Source organism: Sturnus vulgaris, chromosome 22, assembly GCF_052056855.1.
Source record: "Sturnus vulgaris isolate bStuVul1 chromosome 22, bStuVul1.hap1, whole genome shotgun sequence".
NCBI classification, from domain to species: domain Eukaryota; kingdom Metazoa; phylum Chordata; class Aves; order Passeriformes; family Sturnidae; genus Sturnus; species Sturnus vulgaris.
Genome location: NC_142264.1, coordinates 2,727,151 through 2,754,256, shown reverse-complemented (window position 1 = coordinate 2,754,256; position 27,106 = coordinate 2,727,151). Strand labels below are relative to the sequence as shown.

At 55.3% G+C, this 27,106-nt stretch overlaps 2 protein-coding genes and 1 long non-coding RNA gene across 4 annotated transcripts; 1 reads left to right on the top strand and 2 right to left on the bottom strand.

The window, feature by feature from the left end:
- The first annotated feature begins 944 nt into the window (after positions 1 to 944).
- Positions 945 to 9,300, top strand: AGPAT2 (1-acylglycerol-3-phosphate O-acyltransferase 2). The gene is made up of 6 exons (XM_014880075.2): positions 945 to 1,261; positions 4,712 to 4,845; positions 5,270 to 5,445; positions 5,588 to 5,683; positions 7,157 to 7,229; positions 7,677 to 9,300. The coding sequence occupies exons 1-6, from the start codon at positions 1,074 to 1,076 to the stop codon at positions 7,826 to 7,828; spliced, it is 819 nt and encodes a 272-aa protein (XP_014735561.1). The 5' UTR covers positions 945 to 1,073; the 3' UTR covers positions 7,829 to 9,300.
- Positions 9,301 to 9,738: 438 nt separating this feature from the next.
- EGFL7 (EGF like domain multiple 7) lies at positions 9,739 to 20,798 on the bottom strand. 2 transcript variants are annotated; one of them, XR_015808028.1, is made up of 9 exons: positions 20,319 to 20,798; positions 17,035 to 17,194; positions 15,211 to 15,333; positions 14,944 to 15,056; positions 14,247 to 14,342; positions 12,884 to 13,048; positions 12,043 to 12,107; positions 11,620 to 11,776; positions 9,739 to 10,011 (listed from the first exon to the last, which is right to left on the bottom strand). XR_015808028.1 is itself a non-coding variant. In XM_014880073.2 (8 exons), the coding sequence occupies exons 1-8, from the start codon at positions 17,112 to 17,114 to the stop codon at positions 9,989 to 9,991; spliced, it is 822 nt and encodes a 273-aa protein (XP_014735559.2). In that variant the 5' UTR covers positions 17,115 to 17,155; the 3' UTR covers positions 9,739 to 9,988. The 2 variants fall into 2 exon arrangements, 1 of the variants encoding a protein (XP_014735559.2); XM_014880073.2 differs by lacking the exon at positions 20,319 to 20,798 and having other exon boundaries at positions 17,035 to 17,155.
- Positions 20,799 to 21,623: 825 nt separating this feature from the next.
- On the bottom strand, positions 21,624 to 26,606 carry LOC148221411 (uncharacterized). The gene is made up of 4 exons (XR_015808029.1): positions 26,436 to 26,606; positions 25,178 to 25,476; positions 22,156 to 22,224; positions 21,624 to 21,762 (listed from the first exon to the last, which is right to left on the bottom strand). It is a non-coding gene; the product is annotated as an uncharacterized LOC148221411 (long non-coding RNA).
- Between the last annotated feature and the right edge of the window lie 500 nt (positions 26,607 to 27,106).

Below are 27,106 nucleotides of genomic sequence, written 5' to 3'. Positions count from 1 at the left end.
CGCTATAAAAAGTGTTGCAAAACCAGCTGAGGTCAATTAATGGTTTGTGTCGGTTCCAGCAGACACTTTCATCTCCCATATCAGCTTTGTACTCGCAGAGCTTCAGGGCCTGATCCTATCCTAACCCAGCGCCAGCAGGGAAAGCTCCATCCCACTCAGCACGTTTGTGCTGCTGGAAAACCAGCATCAAGCACCAGTGGAGAAAGTGGGCAAGGGTCCATGATGGTCCCCAAAACCTCACACAGTGCCCTGAGGGACAAACTCTCTCACAGCATGGAGAACCCCAAAGCCTTTCCGTAGCATCACACAGGCAGTGAAACTCTCCTGCATGGCACCATGAGGGTCCCAAAGGCCCAGAGGGGTCCATGAGGGTCCCAAATCAACCACAGGGCTCTGTGAGGGTCCTAAATGTCCACGGGGCTCCGTGAGGGGACAAAACATCCACAGGGCTCCATGAGGGGACAAAACCCCTTTATGGGATTTCATGAAGGGACAAAATGCCCAGAGGGCTTCATGAGGATCCCAAAGCCCCAAATGGCACCATGAGGGCCCCAAATCTCCCACAGGGCTTCATGAGGGGTTAAAATATCCACAGGGCTTCACGAGGGGACCAAACACCCCTAACAGGGCTCCGTGAGAGGACAAAATGTCCACAGGTCTCCATGAGGGGACGAAACCCCCCACGGGGCTTCATGAGGGGACAAAACGCTCCCAGGGTTTCATGGGGGTCCCAAAACTCCTCATGCCTCCATGAGGGTCGATGAGTCCTCCATGAGGGGACCAAACCCCCGTAGGGGTCCGTGAAAGGACCAAACCCCCACAGAGCTCCATGAGGGAACCAAACCCCCACAGCCTTCCACGCCTCCCTCCCCTGGCCATGCCCCGAGTCCCGCCCAGCAAGCCGCCCGAGGAATGCCCGCTCCACGGGGAACATTCCCGGGGCGCCCGGCCCGCCCCGCGGAGGGAGCGGCTGAGGGAGCGGCGGGGCGGGCCGGGCCGCCCACATAAGGCGGGCTCAGCGCGGGCTGCCCGGGGAGGAGGCGGCAGTGGTGGCTGCTCCGGGTGGCGCTGTCATGGAGCTGGGGTGGCTGCTATGGGGCACGGCCGTGCTGCTGCTGCTCCACGTCCTCATGGAGCTCAGCCCCACCGTCAACTTCGCGCTGCGCATCGGTTTCTACTGCCTGCTGTGCCTGGTGACCTCGGCGCTGGCGGCCGTCGCCTGCCTGCTAGCCAACGGCGGCCGCACGGTCAAGAACATGAGGTGAGCGGGCACCGGGGGGAACGGGGCTGGGGACAGCGCTGTCACCTCCCCGCCACTGCCCGGAGCTCCTGGGGTGGTGGTGATCTCTGTCACATCGGTGGCAGCGCAGCCCCGGGGGGCTCGGGCTTAGCGGGGCTGTTCTGGCCCATGGCAGAGCCCTCGGCAAGACACGTTTGGGGATGAAGTGCCTGGAAGGTGGCCGTGGTGGGGTTTTTTTGGGAAAGCTGCAGGAGAGCGGTGTTTGGTGAGAGTGGCAGAGTGCTGGAGCGGGCTGCCTACCTGTCTGGAGATATTCCAAACACACCTGTGTCACTGGGTGACCCTGATGTAGCTGATCTCTAGAAGGTCCCTTTTGATGCTAACAATTGTTTGGTTGTGTTCGGGGTGTTTCCTGCCCCAGGAGCAGGCGGTGTGCCTTGTGCTGCCAGGGCACAGCTCTCCTGCAGCTGCTGTCCCACCCTGTGTCCCTTAGCACGACACCTGTGGCAAGGGTCAAGGGGCTGCTGTCATCCAGCACCTCCTCTCCATCCAAGATACATTCTAAGGGCAGAGCTGGCACTTCTGCTGACAGCACGGGACAGCTCATTTCCTGCCTTTGCTTTCCCCTGGGCGGCTTTATGACCATGTTATATGGATGCGAGGGAAAGGAGAGCCTTAACATCCTCTAGGATCAAAGGTTGGCAGCATCTCAGCAGGTGGAGCTGGACTTTGCTTTGCAGTGTGGCTTTCGCACATAGGACTCAGGGTGGAAGGAGCAGGCACAGGGCACTGATGTGCTGCCTTGGCTGTGCCCTGCCCGTCCCAGCTGGTGCCATGGCCCCAGGCAGTCTGCTCTGCCATCTCCTGCCTGGCTCTCTGTCCAGCTTTGGTTGCCTTGGCTCGCTCGGCGGGAGCAGCTTTCCAACGCTCAGCCAGCTCTGCAGCTGGGAGAATTTATGATGTCAGTGATGGAGACACTATCTTTTTATTTCCTCCCCAAAAAACCCTCTAAATTTTCTGTAAACTTCAAGGAATTATTTGGGAACAAGAGCTTGCATTGCTTATGTTGAAACCCAGGGCTGAATTTTGGCCAGAACCGCCCTTTTCCTGTAACACAAGGCAGTTGTTTCCATGTAGTGGCACTAGCTAAAGATCCTGGTGATGCATCCCAGCCCCTGGGAGGTCCGTGGCTGAGGTGATCCAGTGAATTCCTTATTTCTCCAACATCCCAGGCTGCTTATTCCAGCTTGGGAAAGGGGGCTGGAGCAGAGCATGTGCTGGTGGACAGATAGTGATAATAGTGTTGTTGCCTGGCGCAGAACACCCCGTTCTTGCTGTGCTGCTGGCTCCAGTGTCAAGCTGGTGTGACTTGGAAGAGGTTACCCAGGGTGTCTGATAGAGATAGAACTGTTTATCTGTGGCAAAACATCTTGCAAGAGCTTCCAATCTGGTAAGCAGATTTCAGTAGTCCTTGAAAATCAGAGTATCCTAAACAAGCCTCTGTGACTGGCTGTGGAGCAGAGCACGTGAATCTGGGGGCTGCTGGCTTTCATGCTCAGACTGTTAGGGATGCACTGAAAAGTCCCATTCTCTGTCATTTTTGTGCTCCTTGTGTCTGGCAATAAGTGCACTGGTTTTACAGCTCTGTGCAGCTGTAGCTGCACCACATCTGGGTCGTTGATTCCAGCAGAGAAGCCCCTTATGGGGTCGGAGAGGACTCAGATCCATCCTTTAACCCTGTGGGTGACGTGGCCAGCCCAGCAGGTCTGCTGGTCACCCCATTCTTCTTTCCCTGCTCTGATCTCTGCCCCTTTGCCTCTTTCAGTGGCTCACGCCACATCTTGTGCAAGGAAAGTCTGGCTCTGGGCTGGCAGGAGGAAGCTGGATGGTTGCTCTTGAGTAATGTGTAACCAGCCTCTCCCAGCAGCCATTGAGCACTGTGACTTCCAGAGCGGTGACCTCTCTTTTGGTTGGCAGTCAGAAGGGAGGAGAAGTGTGATTTAGGTCACCCTGGTGGCCTGGCATCCCCCATGACCTCACTGGTTGGTGTCACCTTGCCTCTTCTCACCTGTAACCCCATCTCTTCACCTGGACTGCACTGCTGTAACCTTGGAGCAGGATGTGGAACTCGGGAGCTCAGCATTCCACGCACCTCCCTGTGTCCTTTTCCTGGGTGTGGCCCTTTGCAGCAAGGTGAAATGAGGACTGATAGCAGTGTCACCTCGGGGCACTGGCCTGGCCTGAACTCCAGTGTCACAGCCAGCTCGGGTGGTCTGCATGAGGGTACACGCCACAGAGATAGCACATAGCCTTGCTATGGGGATGAGCAAGCTGGGCAAAATCCTATCTCTCAAGAGTTTGTGGAGACTTCTGGAGAGCAGATGCTAGGAGCTACTGCCAAGCCAGGATGAGATGCTGCCCAGGTGCTCACCTCCCACCTGAGTGACAGGGATGCTTCTCAGGGGGATGGTGCTGCAGAGTTCCCGAGCTGGACCCTGTGGTAGGGACAAAGGTGACACTCTCCCTTGATCTCCTGCTGCAGGAAGGAAAGCTCCATCCCCTGTCTGCCAGGGAGAAGGTGGCCCTGAGGCAGGACATCCAGGTGCTTGCTGGAGGGCAGGTCAGCTCTGGAATCAGCTCTAGGGGAAAGCAGAGCCAAGCTGGTGGCTGTTCCTGGGAGCGTTGTTCACGTGCAGGCTCCTCTGCCACCTGTCCTGGTAAATAGCCGTTCCCTTGCCAAAAATAGCCCCTGTGTTCTGCCAGCTTCTGCCTGTGTCCTTTGGCCTAGCTGGAGAGTCCCCAGGTCAGGGGGTGGCATCGATGGGCCCTGCTCCCATGGGCTGACAAGGGCATGGATATGTGCTCCAGTATTGGCATGGGTGAGTGGAGCTGCTGGAGTCTCCCAGCTGGGAAAAGCTGGGAGCTCTGTCAGACCTGTAGATCCACTGAGGACGGGCAAAAGCTTGAGCATGGCTTTGCTTGGGGGCACCCAGCCTCTGCCAAGCCATGTGGGGAGCAGCCTGTTTTCTGCCTGCATCCTTGCCTTGTGCAGGGAAGCGTTTTTCACCTCCATTCCTCTCCTTCCTTGGGCACCCCAGGTTTGTTTGTATCATTGAGCAGCATCTTCCAGCACTGCAAGGAGCAGACCTGGCAGAGCCCTCCTTGGGTGTTGGGTGTGCTGGGGAGTGGCAGCCCCTGGGAGAATTGTTTGAAGAACTTGTAGGGCCCTGCTGCTTGCAGGAGGAAGAGCCTGGTAGCACCAGGGCAGCCCAGAATCATGGCACTGAACAGGGCAAATGAACACATCCTGGAGCGTGTGGGACCATGCAGGGCAGACACCTGGGTGGACCACAGCACAAATAAGACTTGAAGTTTTCTGTCCTAGAGCTCTTCTTGTCTCCTTCCATCCCCACTGAGTATAGCAGCCCTTGCCCTCCCTACCCTGCTGCTGACTGCTTTTCTCTTCTGCAGAATCATCAGAGCTGCTGTCAGGACCTTCAAGTATTTCTTTGGCCTGAGGTTTGAGGTGAAGGGACTGGAGAACTTCAAGGTGGAGGGCCCTGCTATCATCGTGTCCAACCATCAGAGCGTCCTCGACATGATGGGTGAGGAGCTGGTGGGAGGGAAGAGAACATTTCTCCTGCTCACCATTGGGAGAAATCTATTGGACAAGCAGCCCCTGGTGCAGCTTCCCCATCAGTGCTGGTTGTGGGAAGGGTCTCCTGGGCCTGTGAGCAATGCCAGTGCCAATGTCACTCTGAGCAATGCCACACCTGTGCAGCACCCCAAGTACTGCTGTCCTTGAGGTGCTGGCCCAGCAGGTATGCCAGTGGCCCTGCTGGACTCCCTAGGGGGGATCCTGCTGTCACCTGCAGCCACCCTGCCCCACTAACTCTGCTGTATGCCAAGCCTCCTGTTCTCAGAAGCCAGGCACCAGCCTGTCCCTGTCCCTGGTGCCCCTGTCCTTGTCCTACCTGAGTGCAGGCAGGGGGGGTGACTGCTGGGTCTTGCCCTCTGCCATCCCATTAGGGCTGATGGAGGTCCTGCCCGACAACTGTGTCCAGGTGGGCAAGAAAGAGCTGATGTACATGGGCAGCGTGGGGCTCATCATGTACCTCGGAGGCGTCATCTTCATCAACAGGAAGAGCACCAGCAGTGCCAAGATGGTGATGTCAGAGGTGGCCAAAACTATGGTGGCTGAGAATGTGAGTGTCACTGGGGAGCTGGGTGGGCTGGCATGGAGGGGTTGTGGCACTCCTGCTGCTGGCTCAGCTTGGCAGAGCTGGCTGGTGGCTCCCACAACTGCAAGTGCATTTCTGGAGCAGAGCCTTGTCTCTCCATGTGCAGGTGAAGGTGTGGGTATACCCAGAGGGCACGAGGAACTGCACTGGGGATTTGCTGCCATTCAAGAAAGGAGCATTTCACATTGCTGTCCAGGCACAGGTAACGGTGCTTTATCCCTGCATGGGAGTCCTGAGTGCTTTTGCAGTGGCACTGCACACTGGTCATGCAGTGTGTGGTTTGTTTGCTCTCAGATGAGCTGTGTTCCCAGGTAACACCTACTCAGGTAAACCACTGGTGTCAGAAGTGCTGCCCAGCAGCAGCCAAGAGCCTTTTCCATCCCCTCTGGGAATGAGCTGACCCTGGGCACGAGTGGCTGCAGACAGTGGAGAATTGCCCTGTCCTCTCTCCTGCCTGCCTCAGTCCTGGTCCCCTCTGAGGGACGAGTGTGAGGGACAGGCACACTTGATCCCTATTTCCAGGCTTTCCTGGCAGCACGGCAGGGTAGTGCCTGTGCCCAGGGGTTCCTGTGAGCATGGCTGCAGCCCAGAACTCCCTCCTGGCAGTTAGCCCAGTGGGTTCTTTCCTGGGGAAGCCCAAAGCTGTTGATTTCTTTCTCAATCCCCTAGGTTGCAATAGTGTAGTGGTGATTCAGGATTGTTAATTCTTGTGCTTTAGAGCAACATCTGGGCTTGCTCTGTGTGAAAATAGCTGCTGCCTCCCTGGCAGCCATATGGCAGTTCTTGGTATGTCTTTTCTCTCCAAAATAACAGCATCCATTAGTGCTTAGTGGGGGAGCAGGCAAACAGCTTCAGCCAGCCAGAGCTGTCTCAGGAGCAGGGTGCTTGCCTGGGCACAGTGCTGGGGCAGTGTGCCAGAGACTGGGATGACTCGAGACCTCAGAGGAAACTGGTTTCCCCAGGAGAGGTGTTACAGCAGGGATTTTGGGAAAAGGAAGAGATGCCAGCTCCCTCGCTGTGTTCATTTGGCCAAGCCCAGGGTGTAGCCTGTGTTGTACCATCCCCATTCCTGGCTGGGTGATGCAGCCAAGGCAGAGCCTGGCAGCTGCTGGGAGGAAAGGATGACATGGAGCTGGTCCCCGCCTCTGCTACACCCCCCTGAGTCACCAACTATGGATCCTGGCTGTGTTACCAGCACTGCAACAACAGCTCTGCCTGCCCTCCTGGCCCTGTGTCTGTCTGAAGCTTCCCCAGGAGCAACTGATAACAACTGGTGGCTCCTTTTCTTAGAAACTGAAAGCAGAGCAGCCACCCTGCCCCAGACACGTGCCTGTCACAACAGGCAAGGCCTGTCACAACAGGCAGCCTGCAGTGTTTGATTGCAGGACAGAAATACCTGAGGTTTGAAGCCTCACTTGGGTCAAGGAGCTCTAAAAGTCAGTGCTGAGCTGAGGCTGGAATGGAACTTGGCCCTGGTTCCTTGTGTATCCCTTGAGTTTTTGGGGAGTGGTTTTGATTCCATTTGGCTGTTGATTGTTCCAGCCTTTGGAAGTGGGTGTTGTTTGTGGGGCTGTGTGTACCCTCTGTGTGTGTGTCTGACAGCCAGGCCAGGTCAGCTCTGCTGTCTCTGGCCTGCCCTGAGCTGCTGAATCCTCTTTTTCTTCCCTTCCCCAAGGTTCCAGTGATCCCTGTGGTGTATTCCTCCTTCACCAGCTTCTATAACCCAAAGACAAAGCTATTTACATCAGGTAACAAAGAGTCACTTGGAGACAAGGTTGCTGTTGTCCCGTGTGGAGATCTGGCTCACAGGGGTGTGGGAGGGAAGCAGAGCTGGAGTGAACAGGAGGAGCCCTGCTGGGAGATGTTTGGAGGCAGTTCAAAGCACTTGGCACCACAGCCTGGGCTGGGTTAACTCAGGAAGGGCTGTAATTAAACACATTGAGGGATGTTTTCATTAAAAATTGGTTAGCACCTCCTGCTCTGGGCAGGCTCTGGGGGGGATGGCAGTTTGGGGCACAGGGGGATTATTCTGGGTGGCACAGCTGTTGGAGCTGGGATCTAACTCTGCTCCAGGGATGGATACCTGAAGCCCTGGGAGGGGTTGAGAGCTGTGCTGGGGGTGTCCAGGGTGGGGAACAGGGCAGAGAACACCCTGTGTTGTGTGGGTTTCTTACAGGCTCCTCTCTTGTCCTCAGGCAAAATCAAGGTTGAGGTTCTGCCTCCAATAGAGACCAAAGGGCTGACGTCAGACGATGTCACCGACCTCACTGACAGATGCTTCAGCACCATGAGGGAAACCCTCTTCAGGCTGTCAGGCCGTCCAAGCGAGGCAAAGAACTCATCCTAGAGGTTTCTCCAGTGGTGTCACCGTGTGGTGGTGGCTGAAGGGACCTGTCCTTGCCAAATACTGAAGGAACTTCTCCTCTGCAGTGATTTCTAACTCTTGGGAGCAGCCACAGACTGGCACACAGGGTGTCAAGCCAGCACTAAGGTTCCCCTTTGAGTGGATTTCTCTTATGCGTTCATTTTCTCACTTTGAAATGTCTCCTTTTTCTGAATTTCTCAGGCATCAAACTTGTGCTACCAAAGGGCTTGATGACCACATTGGTGAGTTCCCCCAGCTCTTTCATCTGGCACGGGGTGACAGCAAAATCCTGCCTGGAGCCTGAGCTCTGCCTCGTGTGACTGTCCCTGCACCTGTGTTCCTGCAGGCTCAGCTCGTGCTGGCCCGGCAGCAGTTTGTATCAGCACAACCTTGATGCTCAAACAGGGCTGAGAACTGAGTGAAAATCCACATTTTGGCTTTTCGGCAGCACTAGGAGTGTGGTGTCCTCCCTGGACAGCCCAGAGCACTGCCACCCACCAGCGGGATTCGCGGGCCTGTCCCCTTGAGATGCCCTTGTGTCACAACAGCATCACCTTGGGAAACTGCTGCCAGCTGCCTGCCGTGGTGGTGGCTCAGCCTGGCCACATCCCGGTGCCTGCATTGCCCCTCACGGAGGCAAAGGGCTCTGTCGTGCTCGTTTTGTCACTTGTCATGGTCAGCACTGGCCGAAAGATGGTGCCTGTCCCGCGTCTCTGCTGATCTGCGGGGCGGAGCTGCCGCTCTCCAAGGCCTGTAAAACCCCTGCAGAGCCACAGGGTGGGTGAGCTGCAGCTGGAACGGGGCTGGGAAGGCTTGGAAGGTTTCAGCTCCCCCTTTGGGGGATATCAACCTCTTTGTCAGTCAGATAAAAGGGGTTCCCCTGTGCTTTGGGGGTGATGGACCAACAGAGCTCCTGGATCTCTGACTGGGAGCTGTGGAACGTTGATGCCCTTGGTGGCTGGGTCAGGTCCATGGTTCCTGTAGCTTTAACTCTCCTGTTCATGGCACAGGGGACCTTGGGATGAGCCACCTGGAGCTACTCAGGTAACCAGCACACCCAGCTCCTGCAGCCTGCATTGGTGGAGTTGTGTTTTTCTGGCATTTTGGGGCTAAAGCCTCAGCTGGGAAAGGCAGGGAGCTCCATGGAAGGGCTGAGCTGGTGCTGCCAGGGGCTTCACTGGAGGGGCCTTACAGTACAGACTCAGGGGAGGGGAAGGGTCGGGGTGGGAGGATGGGAACCAAACCAGCACTTTGTGAGAGTGGCAGACAAAGGGTTGCCATGGAGGGTCAGCCCGGGAGGGCTCCTGGGGAGGGGAATCATGTCTGACTCCTCCTGGGAGGAGGGAGCAGTGCCTCTATGTGCAGTTGTCTGCTGTTCACTTTTAATTGGGCTGAGAAGGTAATGTGAGAATGTGATGCTTTACAGGAAAAAAAAAAACAAAAAAAACCAAAAACCAGAAATTACACCTTTGGTTATTTAAATCAAGGAGCTTCCTGGTCTTGTGTGGGGGCTGAGGGAGGAGGATGTGGGGAGCTGAGCCCTGAGCTCTTGCAGGGGCTGGGTTCGGTGATGGAGGGACGGGGTGGTCTTTTTCCCCTGCCTGTGCCTCTGCCCTCCTGTGTCCTGGAGAGCAAAACAGGAGCTGCAGGGATGGGCACCCACTCCTGTACCCAGAGGCACCTGTCCCCTGCTGTGACACCTGCCTTGGGGCTGCAGGGACTTGTCCCCACCTTCTCCATGTGCCAGCAAGCACTGGGAGTGTGGGGAGGCAGCTGCCCTGCTTGGCCAGGTCTGTGCCCACTGCTCCATGGGGGATGTTATCCCAGGATAACACTGAGGAAAAGCTGAACACCCCCCAGGTCACACACAGCCAGTCTGGTACAGCCAGGCACTCATGGCACGAGATAAGGCATTTATTTGCTGCCTCTCCAGCAGGGAGAGGGCTCAGAGTCCACTTTGGCAGGAACTGGGTGCCCTTTGGTGAGGTGAGCTGGAAGACAGGATGGAGATATTGCTGGGAGCCCAGCCTCCTCCTGCTACCCTGTGCCTTCTTGTAGATGGTGTGGCTTCACCCCCAGCCTGGAGATAAGAGATAAGAGCTGTGGATGCACTCAGCTTGCTCCAGATCCCCAGGCACTCTGTTAGAGTTCGTTCTTGCAGGAACCTGGGAAGATTAGAGAAAAAAAAATAATAAATTCAGCAAAATAAATTCAGTCATTAGCCTGGCTTTGGTTTGTGTCTTTCCCAGGCAGAACGAACTGATCTGAACCTCTAGGAATGTCACCCACACTTGCTGCTCCATCCCCCCACACTCAGGAGTGTCACTTTCACCTCCCTGGCATGTCACAGTTCTTGCCTGGGCCCTGTGCACAATGTCCCCAAATCCAGTGACAGTCACAGTCTGTGCTGGATCAGGGGTAATTTAGACCTAGAGGGGCCAAAATGGCTTAAAGAGCTCTGACCTGGTGCCTCTGCTGATGGTTTAAAGAAGAGAAAATGGGTTTTTTTGGTCATTGCACACATCCCCACTGAGCAGTTAATTGGGGAGTGCAGTTGTAGGGTAGCATTCAGTTGGGAAATGCTCCACCAGGCACGGAACAGGGATGGCTGAGGAACTCCATGGGACGCCCTGTGAGCCCCAGAGCTCGCTGGGGTATGCCAGGACAACTTTGTGGCCTACAGGGACTTGCAAGACCATGAAAAGAGACAAAAACAGGTTTTGCTTGATGAGACAGACTTGGCAGAAATTAATTTCGGGGCTTTGGAGTCATCCCTTGGAATGAATCCATGTTACCTTGTGATACTGCTCACATTCCTCTGTGCTGTCACTAATAATATATGGAGAGCACTACTAGAAAACTCAGCCTGCTGGAACACTCAGTGGTTCTGGTAATTACCCCTTTCTGAGATGGTTTTAAAGTGTCTATTTGCAGCTACTTTGTCTTCAAACAAGTTCTTTGAATTCTTTTTCTTGCTCAGCCATTACTGCAAGCACTGAACTGAGACTGGATATGCCCTGAACCAGTTTCTCCTGAGTCTTTCCAAGACTCAGCAAGCTGCTGTTACACACCCCAGCAATGCCCAGTTTCTGGAATTATTTAATAGGAAAAATGAGCTGCAAAGAGCTGCCTATCAAAATAAAAAAGTTCAGACTTAAGTTCAGAGTTAAGGTTGGAGCACCTGAGGGGATGCTGTCCCTCTGCGTGGTGGGGACACCAGTGACCTCCAGCCATTTCACACATGACAGCTCTCACTGTGGTCTCTTCCTCAGTTTGCTACTTCAGAGACCCTCTCTGGTGCCCTTACTGGTCTGTAAACTTCCAGAAGAAATGCCTAAAACTTCCCAGGCTCATAAATCTGCCAAATTCTGCACGCTCCCTAAACTTCCCTGATTGACTTTTTGGACTGTTAATTTCCTAAAAGCTGGGGGTTCTTTCCTAAGGACCGAGTGATCAGGAAGGGACAGGAGCTGTGAGGTGCACTGCTCCCAGTGCCTCCCTCAGCTCTGCCCCACAGGCACCTTTCCATGTGCCAATCCTACAATATTTGGCTGCTACAAGGGCAGTCAGATGGTGCAGCCATAGAAACAGCTTTGAAATGAAGCTAATGGGCTGTTTGTGTTCATCCTTTATTAATTACAGGCTGCTGAGCTGGAGGCAGATCCAGATTAACAGTGGCATATGTGTTACTGATCTCGCTGGCCCACGTCTGCTCCCCGTGGCCAGCATGGCTGGAGGCAGATCCTTCCCCACTGCTTTTTCCAGACACTTACAGGTCTCCAGCCGCTCCTCCAGGAACGAGATCTGCTCGCTCAGGGAGTCGATCCTGTCCAGCTGCTGGAGGGAGTGGGACAGGCGGCTGATGGGGTCTGCACCGACATCCTCCGGCAGCATCAGGTTGTGGAAAGGGGCCAGCACCAGCTGCAGCTTCTGCAAGGAGAGGGGAGCTGTGAGTGCATCCCCCTCCCAGCCAGGAGGACCACCCGGGGGGATGCAGAACCCACCACGGAGGGCTCAAAGGGCTGTGGTTGTGTTCAAAGGGCTGGAAAAGCCTCGGCGTGGGCGCTGCCGGCACAGCTGGGATTGCTGCTGGGATGTTAAAAATAGAGCCGGGGAGGAGGGAAACCCTGGCTGCAAACAGCCCCGGCTGGGAGCTGGCTGAGCAGAACAGGGCAGAGGGGTGAGCTGCAACTCACCTGCTCCAACGCTTCCACTCTGCTCCTCAGGTCCTTCATTTCTTCCTTCATTTCACTGGAGGGACCTGAAAAAGTGACCGAGGCAATGTCAGTGAGTCACTATCAAGGTGAGGTGGAAGCTGCTGAGGATAAAGACGTGGCTGCAGGGCTCTGGCCAAGCTCTGGTGCTTTCTACCCCCAGGCTCTGCCCCGCTGGGATCATCCCCCAGAGCATCTGCAGGACCTGCTGCTAAAGGCACAGGCTGCTCCTGCTGCTGCAGCACCTGCAACAAAGCGGGGACGGTTTCAGGCAGTGGGGTGATGCTTAAAGGACAAGAGATCTGGAGGATCCTGGCCTTTTGTTGCCAAAAACCACCCAGCTCTGCCCTGTGCTGTGGTGGGCACAAGGGATTGTCCCTGGGCAGGGATAGAGGCAGGTGGGACACATGCCCTGCTGTCCCAGATGTTTGCTGTGTGATGCCCGTGCTGGCCACAGCGCATTATTACTCACGGTACGAGTTTGAAGTGTCACAGCGCGTACCAAAAGTAATAATGGGCCGTCACCAGCGGCGCCCGCCGCTCCTCGAGGCTCCAGACCTGCCCTGCAGGAACGAGGATGATGATGGAGAGAACAGACACATCCCAGACACCTCCAGCCACAGCCAGGCCACCCTCACAGATGGGTTTGTGCTCAAGGGAAGTTGTTTGGGTGGGAGAAGCACTCCTGGGTCAGTGAGAAAAAACCTGAGGGGCTCTGGCTGTTGTCCCCTCTCCCATCTCCTGCCACTCCCACGATGCTGAGTGTCACCCCAGCTCTCACTGCAGGCCCCCAGCAGCTGGGGCTCAGCTGGGGACAGGTTACCTGCTTGGCTGGAGGTGTCTGTCCCAGGCAGTGGCACCAGGGGCTGGCAGCCCTTGTCATCGGCAGCGAGGCTGAAGCCGTCCTGGCAGGCACAGTGGAAGCTCCCGGCTGTGTTGATGCAGAGCTGGCTGCACCCATGGCTCTGGCTGGCACACTCGTCCACATCTGGAGCACAGGAACAGCTCAGTGAGGATGGGGACAGGGTGAGGGGCACAGGGGGGCTGTGATGGAACCCCAGTGAGTGCTGCCCAGGTGAGCTGGTGTTTGTGCCAGGCACAGCTCTGGGTGTCTCAGCACCACCAGTGCCTGGGCTAAGCTGGAGGGAGCCTGGACTCCTCCCCTCCTCCTGCTCCCCCCAGAACACAGCCAGAAGTGAAAGCTGTGGTCAGAAATGTCCCAGTTCTGGCCAGGCGGGCGCAGGCAGCGCTCAGCTCTCATCCCGGATTTACGGCCGGGGTTTTGGTTCCAGCCAGCTGTGGCGAGGAGCTATCAGCCTTTCAAGTGTGTACAAAACCCAGTAACCTCTCCTCACACGGGGGAGTTATTAAAGCTGTTCCCACAAAGCAGAAAGAGCTGAAGTGCTTCCCACGCCCGGGCAAATCTGTTTTAGGCAGTGGGAAAATCCTTTCTCCCGGAGCCAGAGCTGTCAGCGATGGGCTCAGCCCTGCCTGGCCCAGCATGGGTCAATGCCACACGCTCCTCCTCTGCTTTACAGGAGGCTGGAAAGATGGGAAAAGCTGGGAAATGCCATGGCAGGGTTTTGCAGCACTGGTGTGCACCAAACTGCCTGATTTCTGTGAGGAGCATCAGGCTGTTCCTGTGCTGGAGAGGAGCCTGGACATCACCAGGCTTCCCCTCCACCCCCGGATATTTTTGGTTTATGGGTTTTTAGACTTTGCAGTAAAAGGGCATTTCAGTTTACATCAAGAGTTTACAAAGCCTGGGAGGGATGATCACGAACACAGGATCTCAGGCCGGCCCCACAAGGGCTCTGTGCTGCAGAGAGGCTTTTGCTGACGTGATCACAGCTCTGCTCACACTGACCCAGCACAGAGCAGCCAGCAGAGAAAATGGGGGTGCCAGAGCTGCACAGGAGGGCTGGGAGCACCAAGGCAGCCAAAGGGAGATCAGACCTCCCCTGGGAGCCACACTTCCATCCTTCCGTGGAGTAGGTGTGCAGAGGGACAGAATCAGACATGGCCCAAGCTCTGATAGGAGCTCTGCTCCCTGTCCCCCTTGAGGGGTTGGTGTAGGGCAAAAAGACACCCAGAGCCCCATGGATGCTCCCAGGAGAAGCTCTCCCAGCAGCAAGAGGGCAGGTATGACACAGGGAGCAGGGACAGGGGGGACATGGCCACAGTACCTGTCTGGCAGGCTCTCCCCGTCCAGCCCGGGGGGCAGGAGCATCTCCCGGGGAAGGTGCAGCTCCCTCCGTTCTGGCACGGCTCCCAGCAGAGAGCTGTGACAGGGAACACCAGCACAGCATCACCCAGCAGCTCCGGGGGTCCCCAGCTCCCTCCCTGCCCCCCTGCATGTGTGCACACCCCAAAAGCCAACAGCACCACACAGCCGGGTTGAGTTGCCCAGGGGGAGCAGGGATCAGGATGGGTGGAAGGAAGAGGAGCTGGAAAGAAGCTGAGGAGCCTACAAGGCAGCAAAGATGGGAAGGAGGAGGGCAGCAGGCAGCAGCAGCCCCTGGTGCCATGCTCTGAGCTCATCTGGGGACAGACTGGCTGCTGCTGTTGTGGTTTGCATTTGTGGCCTCCTGAAAGCATTTCTCATCCATTCCTGCTGATTTAGATGGGAAGGAGTTGTTTTATTTAGCCTCTGGTAATAATAAAGGTAATAAGTGATCCCAAAGGAAAAAGGCCCAAAAGTCAGCAGAGAAAAGCTGGGAATTAATTGGATATTGAACTGCATTTGGGCTGTGATGCTGAAAATTTAATTCAGGGAGAATTCACCTGACAGATAAATGAGAGCTGTAGTCCTGGGATCTCCACCAGGGACACAGGGGGTTTGGGGATGGGCAGTGACACTGGGATGACCCAGCAGCTCCTCACCTCTGTTACAGCCGAGTGTGTGGCCATTTGCTCTGCTCCAGCCAGGACAGCACGAGGCCGTGGGCTCAGGCACCTGCCTGTACCTCTGCCTGTAGGCAACCCTGTAGATGGTCCTGCAAGGCAAGGATGGGCTGAGCTGAGTGCCCCAAACCCAATTCCTGCTCCCACAGCAGCTCAGGGCGCTCCCAGGGGAGCAATCCCCATCCCTGTGGATGGAGCAGGATCCCTGCTGCCACAAGCCCTGGTGGCACAGGTAGCTGGGCTCACCTGTAGGTGCTGCAGAGGCGGTGGCCCTGGCAGGTGGTGAGGTAGGGCTGGTACACGGGCTGCACGTGGGACTCGGTGTGGACACTCCGGCGGCTCGGCTGCCCCACGGCACAAACCCTGCGGCTGAGCACAGAGAGGTGAGCCCCACAGCCAGGACATGGGGCCAGCCCCACAGCCAGGGCATGGGGACAGCCCCACAGCCAGGGCATGGGGACAGCCCCACAGCCAGCACAGAGAGGTGAGCCTCACAGCCAGGACACGGGGCCAGCCCCACAGCCAGGACACGGGGCCAGCCCCACAGCCAGGACATGGGATCAGCCCCACAGCCAGGACATGGGATCAGCCCCACAGCCAGGATATGGGGACAGCCCCACAGCCAGGACATGGGGACAGCCCCACAGCCAGCACACCGAGCTCCCCTCTCTGCACAGGGCTAGTGGACAGCAGTGGCTGGTTGCCCCAGTGACCTGGGAAGCCACTTCAAGCTGTTTCGGGTCAGTGACACAACTCTGGAGCACTGAGCGGTGCCAGCGCTTCCTCCCCCGTCCCGGGGGAGCAGTTGGGACCCAGATTTAGGGATGATTTACTCACTACGTTCATTGTCTCCCTTCCCCTAAAATCACTCACTTTCTGGGCGGATTTTTTCCTTTCTGAGACTTTTGCATTCCTGAAACGGATGCCCCAGTGGTCACCAAGAAATTAATGATTTCACAGGAAGGGTCAGGCTCACCGCAAAGAAAATAGAGGTTGGATAAAAGGCACTCCCTAGCCTTCCTAAGATAAGTGTTATCCAGTCAAAAACTTTCCCAAGGTTAACAGCCAAAGTGGTCTTGGTTAAACATCCTTTTTTTTCAACAATTTCCAGCCCAAGCAGGTCAGTCCCACTGAGGAACCCATCTACTTGTCTCAGCCTCCCAGCTCAATTAGAAACTAAAATAAAAAGCCTGGGAATTAGCATGGACATCAGATGGTTTCCATTAACTCCAGAAAACTCCTCTCAGCCTCATGATTAATGTTATAGAAGATGCAATTTTTAAATGGCAATTGTTTGCTTTGTAAAATTCAGAACAAAGTTTTAGCTGCAGCCTGTGCGTGTGAGTGAGGAATTCAGCTGTGGTTTCAGTCCTGGACAGAATGTGAAAGGTTTGATGCTGGAGGAGCATTTCAGTGTAAAAACAAACTTTGTAGAAAATGTGAGCTGTGTCTGGGGGCGGGTTTTGAGCTCCAGCTCCTCTCAGCTGGGGAAGAAACTGGGGCAGTGAGCTCTGGGCTCCCTCAGACCCAGCAGGAGCTGAGCTGTGCTGGGATCCAGGGAGTTCTCCCAGACCCATTTCCCAGAAAGGGAAGGGGAATTGCTCCCCAGCAGCATCCAGGGGAGCACAAAGCACAGCCCAGGGCTTTCCACACCTCTGTCCCTGGATCCATCAGAGCTGGGAGCTGAATCCTCCTCTGATGGGAGCTGCACCCTCCAATGACAGCTTGTTCACAAGGCTTGATGTGTTTGCTAGCAGGATTTCACACATATTTTCCTGAATGATGTGCTTGAAAGAGACAGCAATAATTCCTGAACAGCTGAGGGCCTGAGGAGATTTTGACTCTCCTGGACAAAAATCCCAGTAAAGTCTTTGTGTCCCTGTTTTTGGAATTAAACAGAGCTGGGACATTTTCTCTGAGAGATGTTTTAGCTTGAGTGAGAAAGCAAACAGAGCTGGGAGAACTTTTTCCACCTCCTCACCAGCCCAGAGAGCCACACAGAGCTGTTCCCCCCCAAGAGAGGATGGGTGGAGAACACACCTGAGAGGTGCAGACAAAACACGGCCTTACCCTGCCCGGGCAAAGCCCTCGGTGCTGGTGGTGCTGAGGATGAGGAGGAGTCCCCAGGGGAGGCAGCCCAGGCTCCGCATGGCCCGTCCCTCCTGCAGGTCCTGCTCTTCCGTGGGCTGTGCTGGCTCCTACTGCATGGCTCAGCCTTCAGTGGGGATCCCTGCAAACAGGAGAACGTCAGGAAATTCCGGGAAATAAAACTCTTCACTGAGAGAGTGATTGGGCACTGGAATCGTGTGCCCAGGGAGGCAGTGGAGTCACCATCCCTGGATGTGTTTAATAAAAACACTGGACGTGGTGTGGTTGATGAGGATTAGGTCACCTTTGATGATCCCAAAGGTCTTTTCCAACCTAGCTCATCCTGTGATTCTATGAGGTGTCCCTGCCCAGCTGGTGACATCCAACAGAGCCCTGGGGACAAAGCCCTGGCGAGGCAGGAGCTGCTCCAGGCACAAACCCACCTTTCTCCACTCATCTCATCACTGTGGCACAACATTAACTCAGGAATTCTTCTTGCTTTACCCCCTGGAGATGCTCTCAGGGCACCAGGAGCTGTGCTGAGGGGTAGGGAAGGGATGTGTTTTGCCTTGAAACTCGCTGCCAGTTCCAGGCAGCGAGGGCAAAACAATGGCCCGTCATTTCTTAATGCACACAGCATTGTAAAGCTGTGTTTTCCCACCACATAACACACTGAAATCTGATCTTCTTCTCTTTAAAACACAAATTCGTGACAGAGAAAAGTGCTGTAAGGGCCATGTGTACCATCTGCAGAGTTGGTTCTGAGGCACAAACCGAGAGGTTTTGATTTTCGAGCAGAGGACAAATACGAAGCAAGGCTGAAGAGGGTCAGTAACAATATCCAATTTAAACAATATCTCATTTAAACAAACCACTTGGCCTCCGGATGGCAGCAGCTGAAGGAGAAAGAAATAAAGAAATCCACCTTAAATATGCACCAATTAAAGAGAGAATCAGCCCTTCTGATTAAACTTTCTGAAAGGAGAGGTTACACAACAAAAAACCTCCTTCTGAGACTGCAGATACCAAGCTGCAAATCGACTTTCTAAAACTCCCAAGTGCTGTGGGGCAGGATTGGACTGGAAAATTGGAGTTTGATCCCCAAACTCCATTGGGAAATCCCAGCTCTAAGACAGGTTGTTACAAATAACCATGGCAAATCTGCAGGCCCTGCAGGTCTCCAAGCCCTTCTCCAAGGCACTCAGGATCGTCCTTGTCTTGGTGCAGGAGAAGAATCTGAGGCAGGGAGAGATGGAGATTCACATCTGGAGAAAAACCAGCCTAGTGCCTTCCTGGCCCTTAATATCAAATGTCAAATATCAAATATCCCAGCAGATTTCCATGCAAGCCCAGACCCTGAGGATGGAAGGAGGATTTTGGTGCTTTAAAGCCTGTAGTCCTCCATTCTCCTTCAAACATAGCAATTAATTTCATTTCCTAATTATGAATTTATGGTACTTCCACCATCAGGAAAGCAAATCTTGCTTGTCCTGCAGGAAAGTTATTTTAAAAATAGTGAAGGAGCTTTCCCTGTCCCCAGTTTTCCTGGAGACATTCCAAGGACACTGGTGCACAGACACACACCAACTCCCCTTTGCTCCACCAGCCAGCTTTTCCCAGGGCTATACTGGGACACAAAACCTCCCTCCAATCCCAGATTCTGGGCTCTCAGTGCTGCTCCTCCAGTCTGGAAATCAAATTCTGCCAACCATCTCCATCCTCCCACAGGATTCCCGTGGCTGCCATGGGAGCTTTCCTTGTGGGGAGGGCAAGAAACACAGGGCACGAGCCTAAAATACAGAGTTTGTTTTTTCACTTTGAACTGGAGCAGCACTGCCCTACCTCAAGCATTCAGAGGATCCCTCTGGGTGATAAAATTATGGTTGTTTCATACCAGAAAAAGCTGCAGAAGTAGAAAATGTGATAGTCTAAGCTTGTCTCTTTTATGGACTTACAAAAATCAACCTCTTTAAAGCTGTTGAAGATCCTTCAACCTGTTGCCACCGTCTATTCCAGTCTTTTTTTAAAGCACAAAACTTAAGGAAGAAAAAATTATGCTCAAGAAAAAATAAATACTTTTTTTGTCTCTGCCTTTTAAGCCTCTCAAACGAAGAGTCTGACAAGTGAAATTATGTCTTTGGGGTCAGCAAATCCCCCTTGGCTGACCACGTGCTCCTGCGAGTCTGCAGGTCCCTGCCCCACCAGCCAGAACCATCCCCAAAATTCTCCTAAATTCCCAAAATTCTGCTCCTGCCTCACCTGCCACAGCAACCAAGGGGACAAACGACCCCACGGTGCAGGTGAGCAGCACTTTCTGCAGCTCTGCCCACGGAACCAAGGTAAAACTCCAGCTGATGGCAGCAGGAGGGATCTGCTCTGGCTGTGAAGGGATGAGAGAACCCAGCCCCTGGCGAGTATGGGATGGCTCTCCCGGGACAGAACACTTTTCCAGACAGCCTGGCCTGGTTGTGCAGGTGAAACCGCGGCTCCAAACCTGCTCTGTGCTCCCAGAGCCAAACCCTCCCGCAGAGGCTCAGCACCAGCCGCAGGGGGATGGATTCTCCGTGCCAGACACCTCCAGCTGTTCCCTGCGCAGCTGGGATGCGGGACGGCGGCATGGAGAGGGACACGGCAATGGTGACACCGCGGAGGGGGCTGTGCCATTGTCCGGAGGGGCACGGCGACACCGCGGGGACACTGATACCATGCAGGGAGCGCGAAACGCCGGGGGCTGCGGGTGTCCCGGGGAACTGTAGGGACATGGGTTTTGGGGGGCTACAGGGACACCGGTGTCCGCGGGGGGCTATAGGGACATGGCTTTTGGGGGGCTATAGGGACACCGGTGTCCCCGGGGGGCTATAGGGACATGGCTTTTGGGGGGCTATAGGGACACCGGTGTCCCAGGAGGGAGGCAGGGACACGGGTGTCCCCGGGTGGCTGTAGGGACACGGGTGTCCCGGAGAGAGACAGGGACGTGGATATCCCGGGAGGAGGCAGAGACACGGGTGTCCCCAGTGGGAGCCATGGACACAGATGTTCCCGAGGATGCTCCCGCGGCCGCAGCAGCCCGGTCCCCGCTCCCCCGGCGCTGTCCCCTCCCGCCGGCCCAGCACCCCTTCCCTCCCCACATTGCGGTACCGAGCCCCGCTCCTCTGGCACCCCCATCCCCCGTTCCTCCCCTCCGGGGATGCGGCCGAGCCCCCCCCCGGGCCGTGCCGAGCCCTCCGGGCCGTGCCGAGCCCCGGGCGGAGCCCTCCGGGACTCACCGGTGCCGGTGGTGGAGCCGCGGAGTCGCCGCCTCGCCTCGGCCCCCCTCGCATTTCCTCCCCCGGCCCGAGCCGGTCCCTCCGCCCCGGCCCAATGAGCTCCCGGCGGGGAGGAAAGCGGAGCCTCCCGGCCGGGGGAAAGCGCCGGGGCCCGGGGATCTCCGCCTGCCCCCGCCCCGCCGGCCCCCGCCGGCCGCCACCTGCCCCCGGCTCCCCGGGACACGGGCGGGGAGCGGGCAGCACCGCCGGAGCCAGCGGGAACCGCGGCGGAGACCTGCGGGGACAGGGCAGGACCCCCCGAGACCGCCCGGGGTGAGGGGACACTGCTGTAGTGTCCCAAATGTTGTCGCCGATGGGGACAGGATTGTTGGGGATCCCTGTCCTGCGTGGATCTGGAGCCTTACCTGGTGAGCCCAAAGCGGGATGAGCCCCCAGGCTCATAGCCCTACAGCCCCATATCCCTGCAGCCCCCAGCCCTACAGCCCCATAGCCCCACAGCCCCCAGCCCCATAGTCCTACAGCCCCACGTTGCGAGGACCCGCAGTCGGTGCTGGCCCCCCAGTCGCCCGGCCCAGCCCTGGGGATTAACAGCGAGAGATCCCGACCCTCTGCCAGGGGTGTGCAGACTCCTCAGGGAATGGTCCATCACCACTCCAGTGACTAAATTTAATTCTCTTTACTACAAATTACTGTGCTGGTCCGCACACCCCACTGTGAGCACGGAGGATTTTAGGAGCAGACATCACCTCTGCCTAGGTTAGAGACCTGCTCCAGACCCTCCCCCGTGCCCGTTAATCCCCCTGAGCTCATCCTAAAGTCCTGCAGGAGCGGGTGATGAACCACCAGGTTTCCAACAAACCATAAAAGATGCTTAGAGAATTCCTCGGAAGCCCCCAACTGCAGGGAGACTCTCCAGGGTGACACCCAGGGCTCAGCTCTGGCTGCCCAACACCTGCCCCGGGACAGCCCGAGCCCAGCTGCCTACAGGCTTCTCCTCTTAAATGCCCAGTTATTTATCAAAGCGGCTCGGTTTGTGCCAAATTGCCACTTGTTTTGTCTACATTTTTGTCTGGAAAATTAGAGCACAGAGGGTTATTGTTTCTCAGATGACTTAGGCGCCTGCCCATGCACAGAACCATTCTTAAAGATAGCAGGGATCTGATGTGCAAATGAATGGCAGGATACAGCCCCCTGGGAATATTTGTTCCCATTAAGCCCTGTAAATTTTTTCAAAACATGTAAGCATTTAAAGGAAATATTTACCAGTTCAACAATAATGGCTCCAAGAGAACAACTGAGATCACTGGCCCATCCCTTCTATTTCCTCGTGGATAGCTGGGGCTGCTGATGGAACTGGAGCTGCCTCGGGCCGTGCTGCGCCCTCTGGGGAAGCTGATGGGGGCTTGGGGCTCTCAGTATGAAAGGAGTTTTGGTGGGATCCTCCCTGAGAAGGGAAAAGAGGGGAATCCTCTCTGGAAGTGCTGCTGGAGATGGAGATCCCTCCCAGCAGCAGGGAAAGGTTTGCTGGAGCTGGTGGAAGTGCAACTCTACAGCATCTCACACGGGTTTGTTCACCCTCTGGGCTCATTCTACCTCTGGGGAATTATTTCAGCTCTCTTAATTTCATCAGCACAGGCAACTTCTCCCAAGAGCCTTGGAAACACAGTAATTATCTTGTTATGCAGAGAGCGTTATTGGGTTTTTTTCTGGTGTATGGGGGAGATGAACAGAGCCTGAATTATTGTCTAATAATTGCAAAATGCCTGTGGAAGCCAGAGTTTCTCTGTATGGCCGTACTGAAAGCACAGGATCTCATTTTGCAGCTGAGACAACTCACCTCATCCACGGTGCTCCATCAGATGTCCTGGGCAGGGAACCTTTGCTTATGGAACATCTTGGTTTCTTTCTGTGAGGACAGAAAAAGCTCAGTGTTACACTCCCTTTGTCAGACAGACTGACAGCAGTGACCCAGCCCTTGCCCACCACGGACCTGGCATTCCCTGGACACTCCCAAAGATCCCTGCAGAGCAGGGTGGTGGCCACAGAGTCCCTGTGGCACTGAGCTCACACCGCTGGTGTGACAGAGAGGCACAGACCTGAGGAAATCCATCCCTATCCCACAGGGGGTGTTTTAGGAGCATCCTATGGCCCTGATCCTCCCTCACCTTGCTGTGATCCCAGTGGGAATCCAGGCAAAGCCACGCTGCCTTTTCCTGAGCAAGCTGGGGGACGAGCAGGGGCTGAGCAGAGCAGAAGGGATTTCCTGAGCAGGATCTGTCCCCTCCAGCAGCTTTGCCAATGCTCGAGGCTGGGATTTTTCCAAGAACCCAGGAGAACTTGAGTGCACCTGGCACATTCTCTCAGGTGTATCCAAGCTCACCTGGCTGATTTGTGATCCCATCTGCTGTTCCCCAACACTCTATTTTACCATTGCACTCTATTTTACCATTACACTCTATTCATTTTACCATTACACCCTGTTTTGCCGTTTACCCTCATTTAAGGACAAAACCCCTCATTGCCCAGGAAACATTTGCATGAATCCCTGGGATTCCAAGTGCAAATTTGATGGTGAGGAAGAGGATGAACTCATCCTTCAGCTCCTCACAGGACACCAGCACACAGCACAGGACCCTGTGCTGTCCCAGACACTCCACTGGAGCTGCCATAGGCAGCGACTCCCTAAGCACACTGAGCATTTAAAAATTCTGCCAGTATTTTAATTGCAGAAAGTTTCCTTTCCAGCTCCATTCATTGGGTCAAATCTTTGCTCGAGCAAGTGCCCGTGTCAGCTGCTAAAGAACTGCACACAGCCCATTAAAAGAGCATTTAATCCCCCGCTCTCAGGGAGGGTTCTGTGTCTTCTGTGCTAATATTCATTCTGCCGGGAGGGAAATCCCCCAGGACAAGGCCTGGCAAAGTTCCCTTGGAAGCAGAGGAGTTGTGCCAGTTCAGAGTGGGGGAAGATCAGATCTGCTGGCATTGCTCATGGCAGGGTGATGAGCTCCTGACAAAGGCAGCAGGGGATTTTGGCTCCTGCCTGAATTCAAAGTCCTCCCTTGCCCGATGTTTTACATTTTTCCCCCACGGTTTTTCTCCCTTGCACACCAGAAGTGTACTCCCACGACATCTAATATTAATGCTTGTCTCCAGGCCAGGAAAGAAATGTTTCTGCCCAACCTCCCTTTTAGATTCAACAATGTCAAAACCTCCTTGTCTCCCACTGGTTTTAGCACCAGTGTGAGCTGGGAGGGACAGCAAGTGCTGGCCCTGAGCAGATCCCAGGCTGAGCACCAGGGCTGGCTGTGCAGGTGAGATTTTCACCCATTTCCCAATTTCCTAGAGCCTGCCAAGCCCCCTGCACCTGCCTGGGCATCCAACATCCCCCTGAGAGCATCCTTGGTGGATTGAGGGCTGGAGCTGAGGGCTGGAAGTGCCTCCCTGTTTGCTGGGAGAGCCTGGAGAATTAATAGATCAGCATTAAAGTCCCACATCAGGAACCTGCTCTTTAGAGAGGAGCACTTCCAGCCCCTCACAGAAAATGGGACGTGCCCAGGCACACGAGCTCTGCCCAGACTGGAGTGACAGATGGATGGGGACATGGGGACACAGGCAGGAGAGTGACACACATACAGATGCAAAACTTTTCAGCCCCCACAAGCCGTGGCTGACCCCATACCTGCGGTGCACAAAGGGCTCTCACTGCTCTCCACGGGGGTCTGGCACAGAACTGGAAGCACTTGCTAAAGCAAAAGGGAATTTTTGGTGCTTCTCAATCAAAAAAAAAAAAAAAAAAAAAAAAAAAAAAAAAAAAAAAAAGGAGGAATGGCTTTTGCTGTTCTAGGACAAATTCTTCTGCTCAGCCTTTTCATGAGGCTGTTTGTAAACTTTACACTTCAGTCTAAGCTTTGGAGCAGCCCCTGTTCTGCAGAGCTCTGTGAGGAAAATGACCTCCCACTATTCTGCTGTGGCCCATATTGTTCTCAGCTGTGTCAGCTGCACCCCAGATACCTCAGAGGAAATCTAGAGGAGTCCACTGATGGCAGTGGGATAAAACCAGGTCAAACCAAGAAAAGGACTTGACCCATAACTCTCACTCTGTTGTCACCAGTGGCTCTGCATATTAAAACTGAGGCCCCACAAGTGAATTTTTTTTGCCTGTGTAAGGACTTCACAAGCATTAATTGTCTCAGGACAAGTGTGTTATAACTTAAGGTGCCCATAGGGAAAATCAGCAGCTGAGCTGGAGCTGTGCAAAAACAAATGTAGGAACAGGGCACCATCCCATAGCCAGCTTTATTTCCCCTCACATGCACACTTGAATTTTTATTTACTTTTAGAGGAGGTAGCAATGGCTGAAGTATAGAAACTGAGAAATTATTCATTCCATCCAAGAATAAACTGAATTTTGAGTCTTTCTGTAAAATTTCCCGGGTAAAACCTGGCAGTGGTTCCCCACCCCACATTCCCAGTGAATCAGCCCCTTCTCCATCCCAGGGAACAGCCCAGCACAGAGTCTTTCACATAAGAATAATCTCTGATTATCTTTCTCTTCCAGGGGAAAGTCTCCAGCTGCAGGAACCAGCCCTAGGATGGGGATCCCGGCGCTCACTTTGGGAGAAAGAACAGTTCTGATCCCATTTTCTTTTTGCACGAACACTTTTGTTTCCCTGTCAGGTCTGGGACCTCTTCCCTGGTGTTCCTCCCAGCCCTCCTGCTGCTGCTGGGACTGTGGGGATGGGCTCGTTTACCCCAATTTGTTGCAGTTTGTAAATCTGCCTCCCCCGGGCCAGCCCCATCTGCAGCAGCAGAGCCTGGGAAAAGGCTCAAACGAGCCAGATTCAATTTCTCGTCCTTACCTCCAGGGAAACTTGGGAGAGCTGGTAGTGGAACAGCAGAGAGGAGGGAGTAGCTCCATCGGCAGATTCCAGGGAAGAGCAGTGAGAATCTGCCGGGGCAGATCCGTGTTTTCCACTGCTGCCCAGAGGTGAGGTGCATTTTTGAGGATGCTCCAGCCACAACAGCCTTCCACAGCCTCCCAAACACTGCCAGACCTTCCCAATCCAGCTTGGAATTAATTTAATCACTGACAAAGCCTCGTTGTTCCTTTCTGTGTTTGATTCTCTGCTCGGGGAGTTGGTTCCATGGATGTTGGACCCTGGGAAAAAATATGCTGGGTTATTTCTACCAAGAGCCCTTCACTGGCGTGGTTCAGCTCCATATCCCTGTGCAGCCAGACAGTGCCTGGATATCCCAGCTGTTCCTTTATCCCAAAATACCCTGGGTGCCTCACTGAAAGCCTCCTGCCTGCACTGTGCAATGTCACAGATGAGGACAGCAGGACCCACAGGTAGCTGCAGACAGCAGGAAAAACACCCAGCTCCGTGGTTATAAATCTGGGAGCAGAGCTGAGCTCCTGGAGTGCACACCCAGCATGATCCAGGCTCGGCTGTCAGTCAGGACAAGCCTTGGTGGGAATGCCAGGACAGTCCCTGCCCCACATCCCAGCCGGGTCTGGGGTGAATTCAGCAACACACAGAGGGGAGCAGAGGGCAGGGAGCAGAGCAGGGAGCATGGACAGCGTGGTGATGGATCAGAGGCATCCAGAGAGCGGGCAGAGGGAAAAGGGAGGGAGTTACAGAAAGAAAAGAGATTAGCCAAGAATTTCCAGCTATCTCACAGGAATTTGTGCAAGTGTTTGCAGCCTCTACATGCACAGGAGGTAAAATTCACCCACTGGCTTCTCCTCCCCGTGAAAACAGCCCGAGTGCCAGTGGGGTGACTTAAAAATAGCAGTGCTGGAGGCCGGGCTCGGCTCAGAGCAAAGCCGTGCTCAGCACGTGGCTGACAGCAGATCCAGGCTTGGCTGCCTCACACCCCTGTGTGCTCCAAGGGATGCTCCACACACCCCTGTGTGCTCCAAGGGATGCTCCACACACCTGCTCACTCTCTGCTGGGTGTTCAAACAACCCAAAGGCTCCCAGCACCACGAGCAGGGGCAAAACCCACTCAGAGCTCACAAGGACATGCAGTCCTGCTGCCTGCAGTGCCAGCTCCCCATCCCATCCCATCCCATCCCATCCCATCCCGTCCATCCCCGCTGTGGCTCTGTGGTACCTTGGCCGCCCTGCTGTCCCCTGCTGTGCTCCCTGGTGGCTCCTGATGGCCATCCCTGCCCGGCCACCCCGTGTCCAGTGGCCCCAGGCACCGTGCTGGTGGCCCTGCTGTCCCCAGCATGGCCGGCCGGCGGCCGCGCACAGGCAGGAGGTGGCTGCCGAGGTGGAAGGGCGGCTTTTTATGCTTTTCTTCCTGTATAAATCAGGCCGGGGATGGACAATCCCAGACAGGACTTCCTGTGTGTGTTGTGAGCTGATAACGGGCGCGGCGAGGAGAACAAACACGGCCGCCCCGAGGGGGAGAGGGGCCACGGGGCGGGACCCCCAGGCTGAGCCCACCGGGGCTGACACCGAGAAGAGGCAGCCACGAGTCCCTGGGGACACGGGGAGGGACAGGGCTGCTGGCCCAGGCTCCCTGCTGAGCCTCACACCAGGCCTCAGATGGGTGGGATGCCCATCCCGCCTGGATGGGGCACATTTTGGCAGCTCCCACTGCAGCCACCTCCCATTCCCCCTCAAATGGGGACACTGGGGACACCCCCCACAGCATCAGGGACTTGTGCCAAGCATGGCAGGGCTGGTGGCCACCTCCTCAAGAAGGGCCATGTTGATGTTGACCAGCAGTGGAGCAGCTTCTGGGGTATTTGTGGCCCTTCAAAATTTGGGTTACGA

Coding starts and splice junctions, on each gene's coding strand:
- AGPAT2 (XM_014880075.2), top strand. CDS start 1,074: ATGGAGCTGGGGTGGCTGCTATGGGGCACGGCCGTGCTGCTGCTGCTC. Junction 1,262..4,711: donor CGCACGGTCAAGAACATGAG/GTGAGCGGGCAC, acceptor TCTCTTCTGCAG/AATCATCAGAGCTGCTGTCA. Junction 5,446..5,587: donor AAACTATGGTGGCTGAGAAT/GTGAGTGTCACT, acceptor CTCCATGTGCAG/GTGAAGGTGTGGGTATACCC.
- EGFL7 (XM_014880073.2), bottom strand. CDS start 17,114: ATGCGGAGCCTGGGCTGCCTCCCCTGGGGACTCCTCCTCATCCTCAGC. Junction 15,057..15,210: donor CGCCTCTGCAGCACCTACAG/GTGAGCCCAGCT, acceptor CTTGCCTTGCAG/GACCATCTACAGGGTTGCCT. Junction 13,049..14,246: donor GGGGAGAGCCTGCCAGACAG/GTACTGTGGCCA, acceptor CCTGTGCTCCAG/ATGTGGACGAGTGTGCCAGC.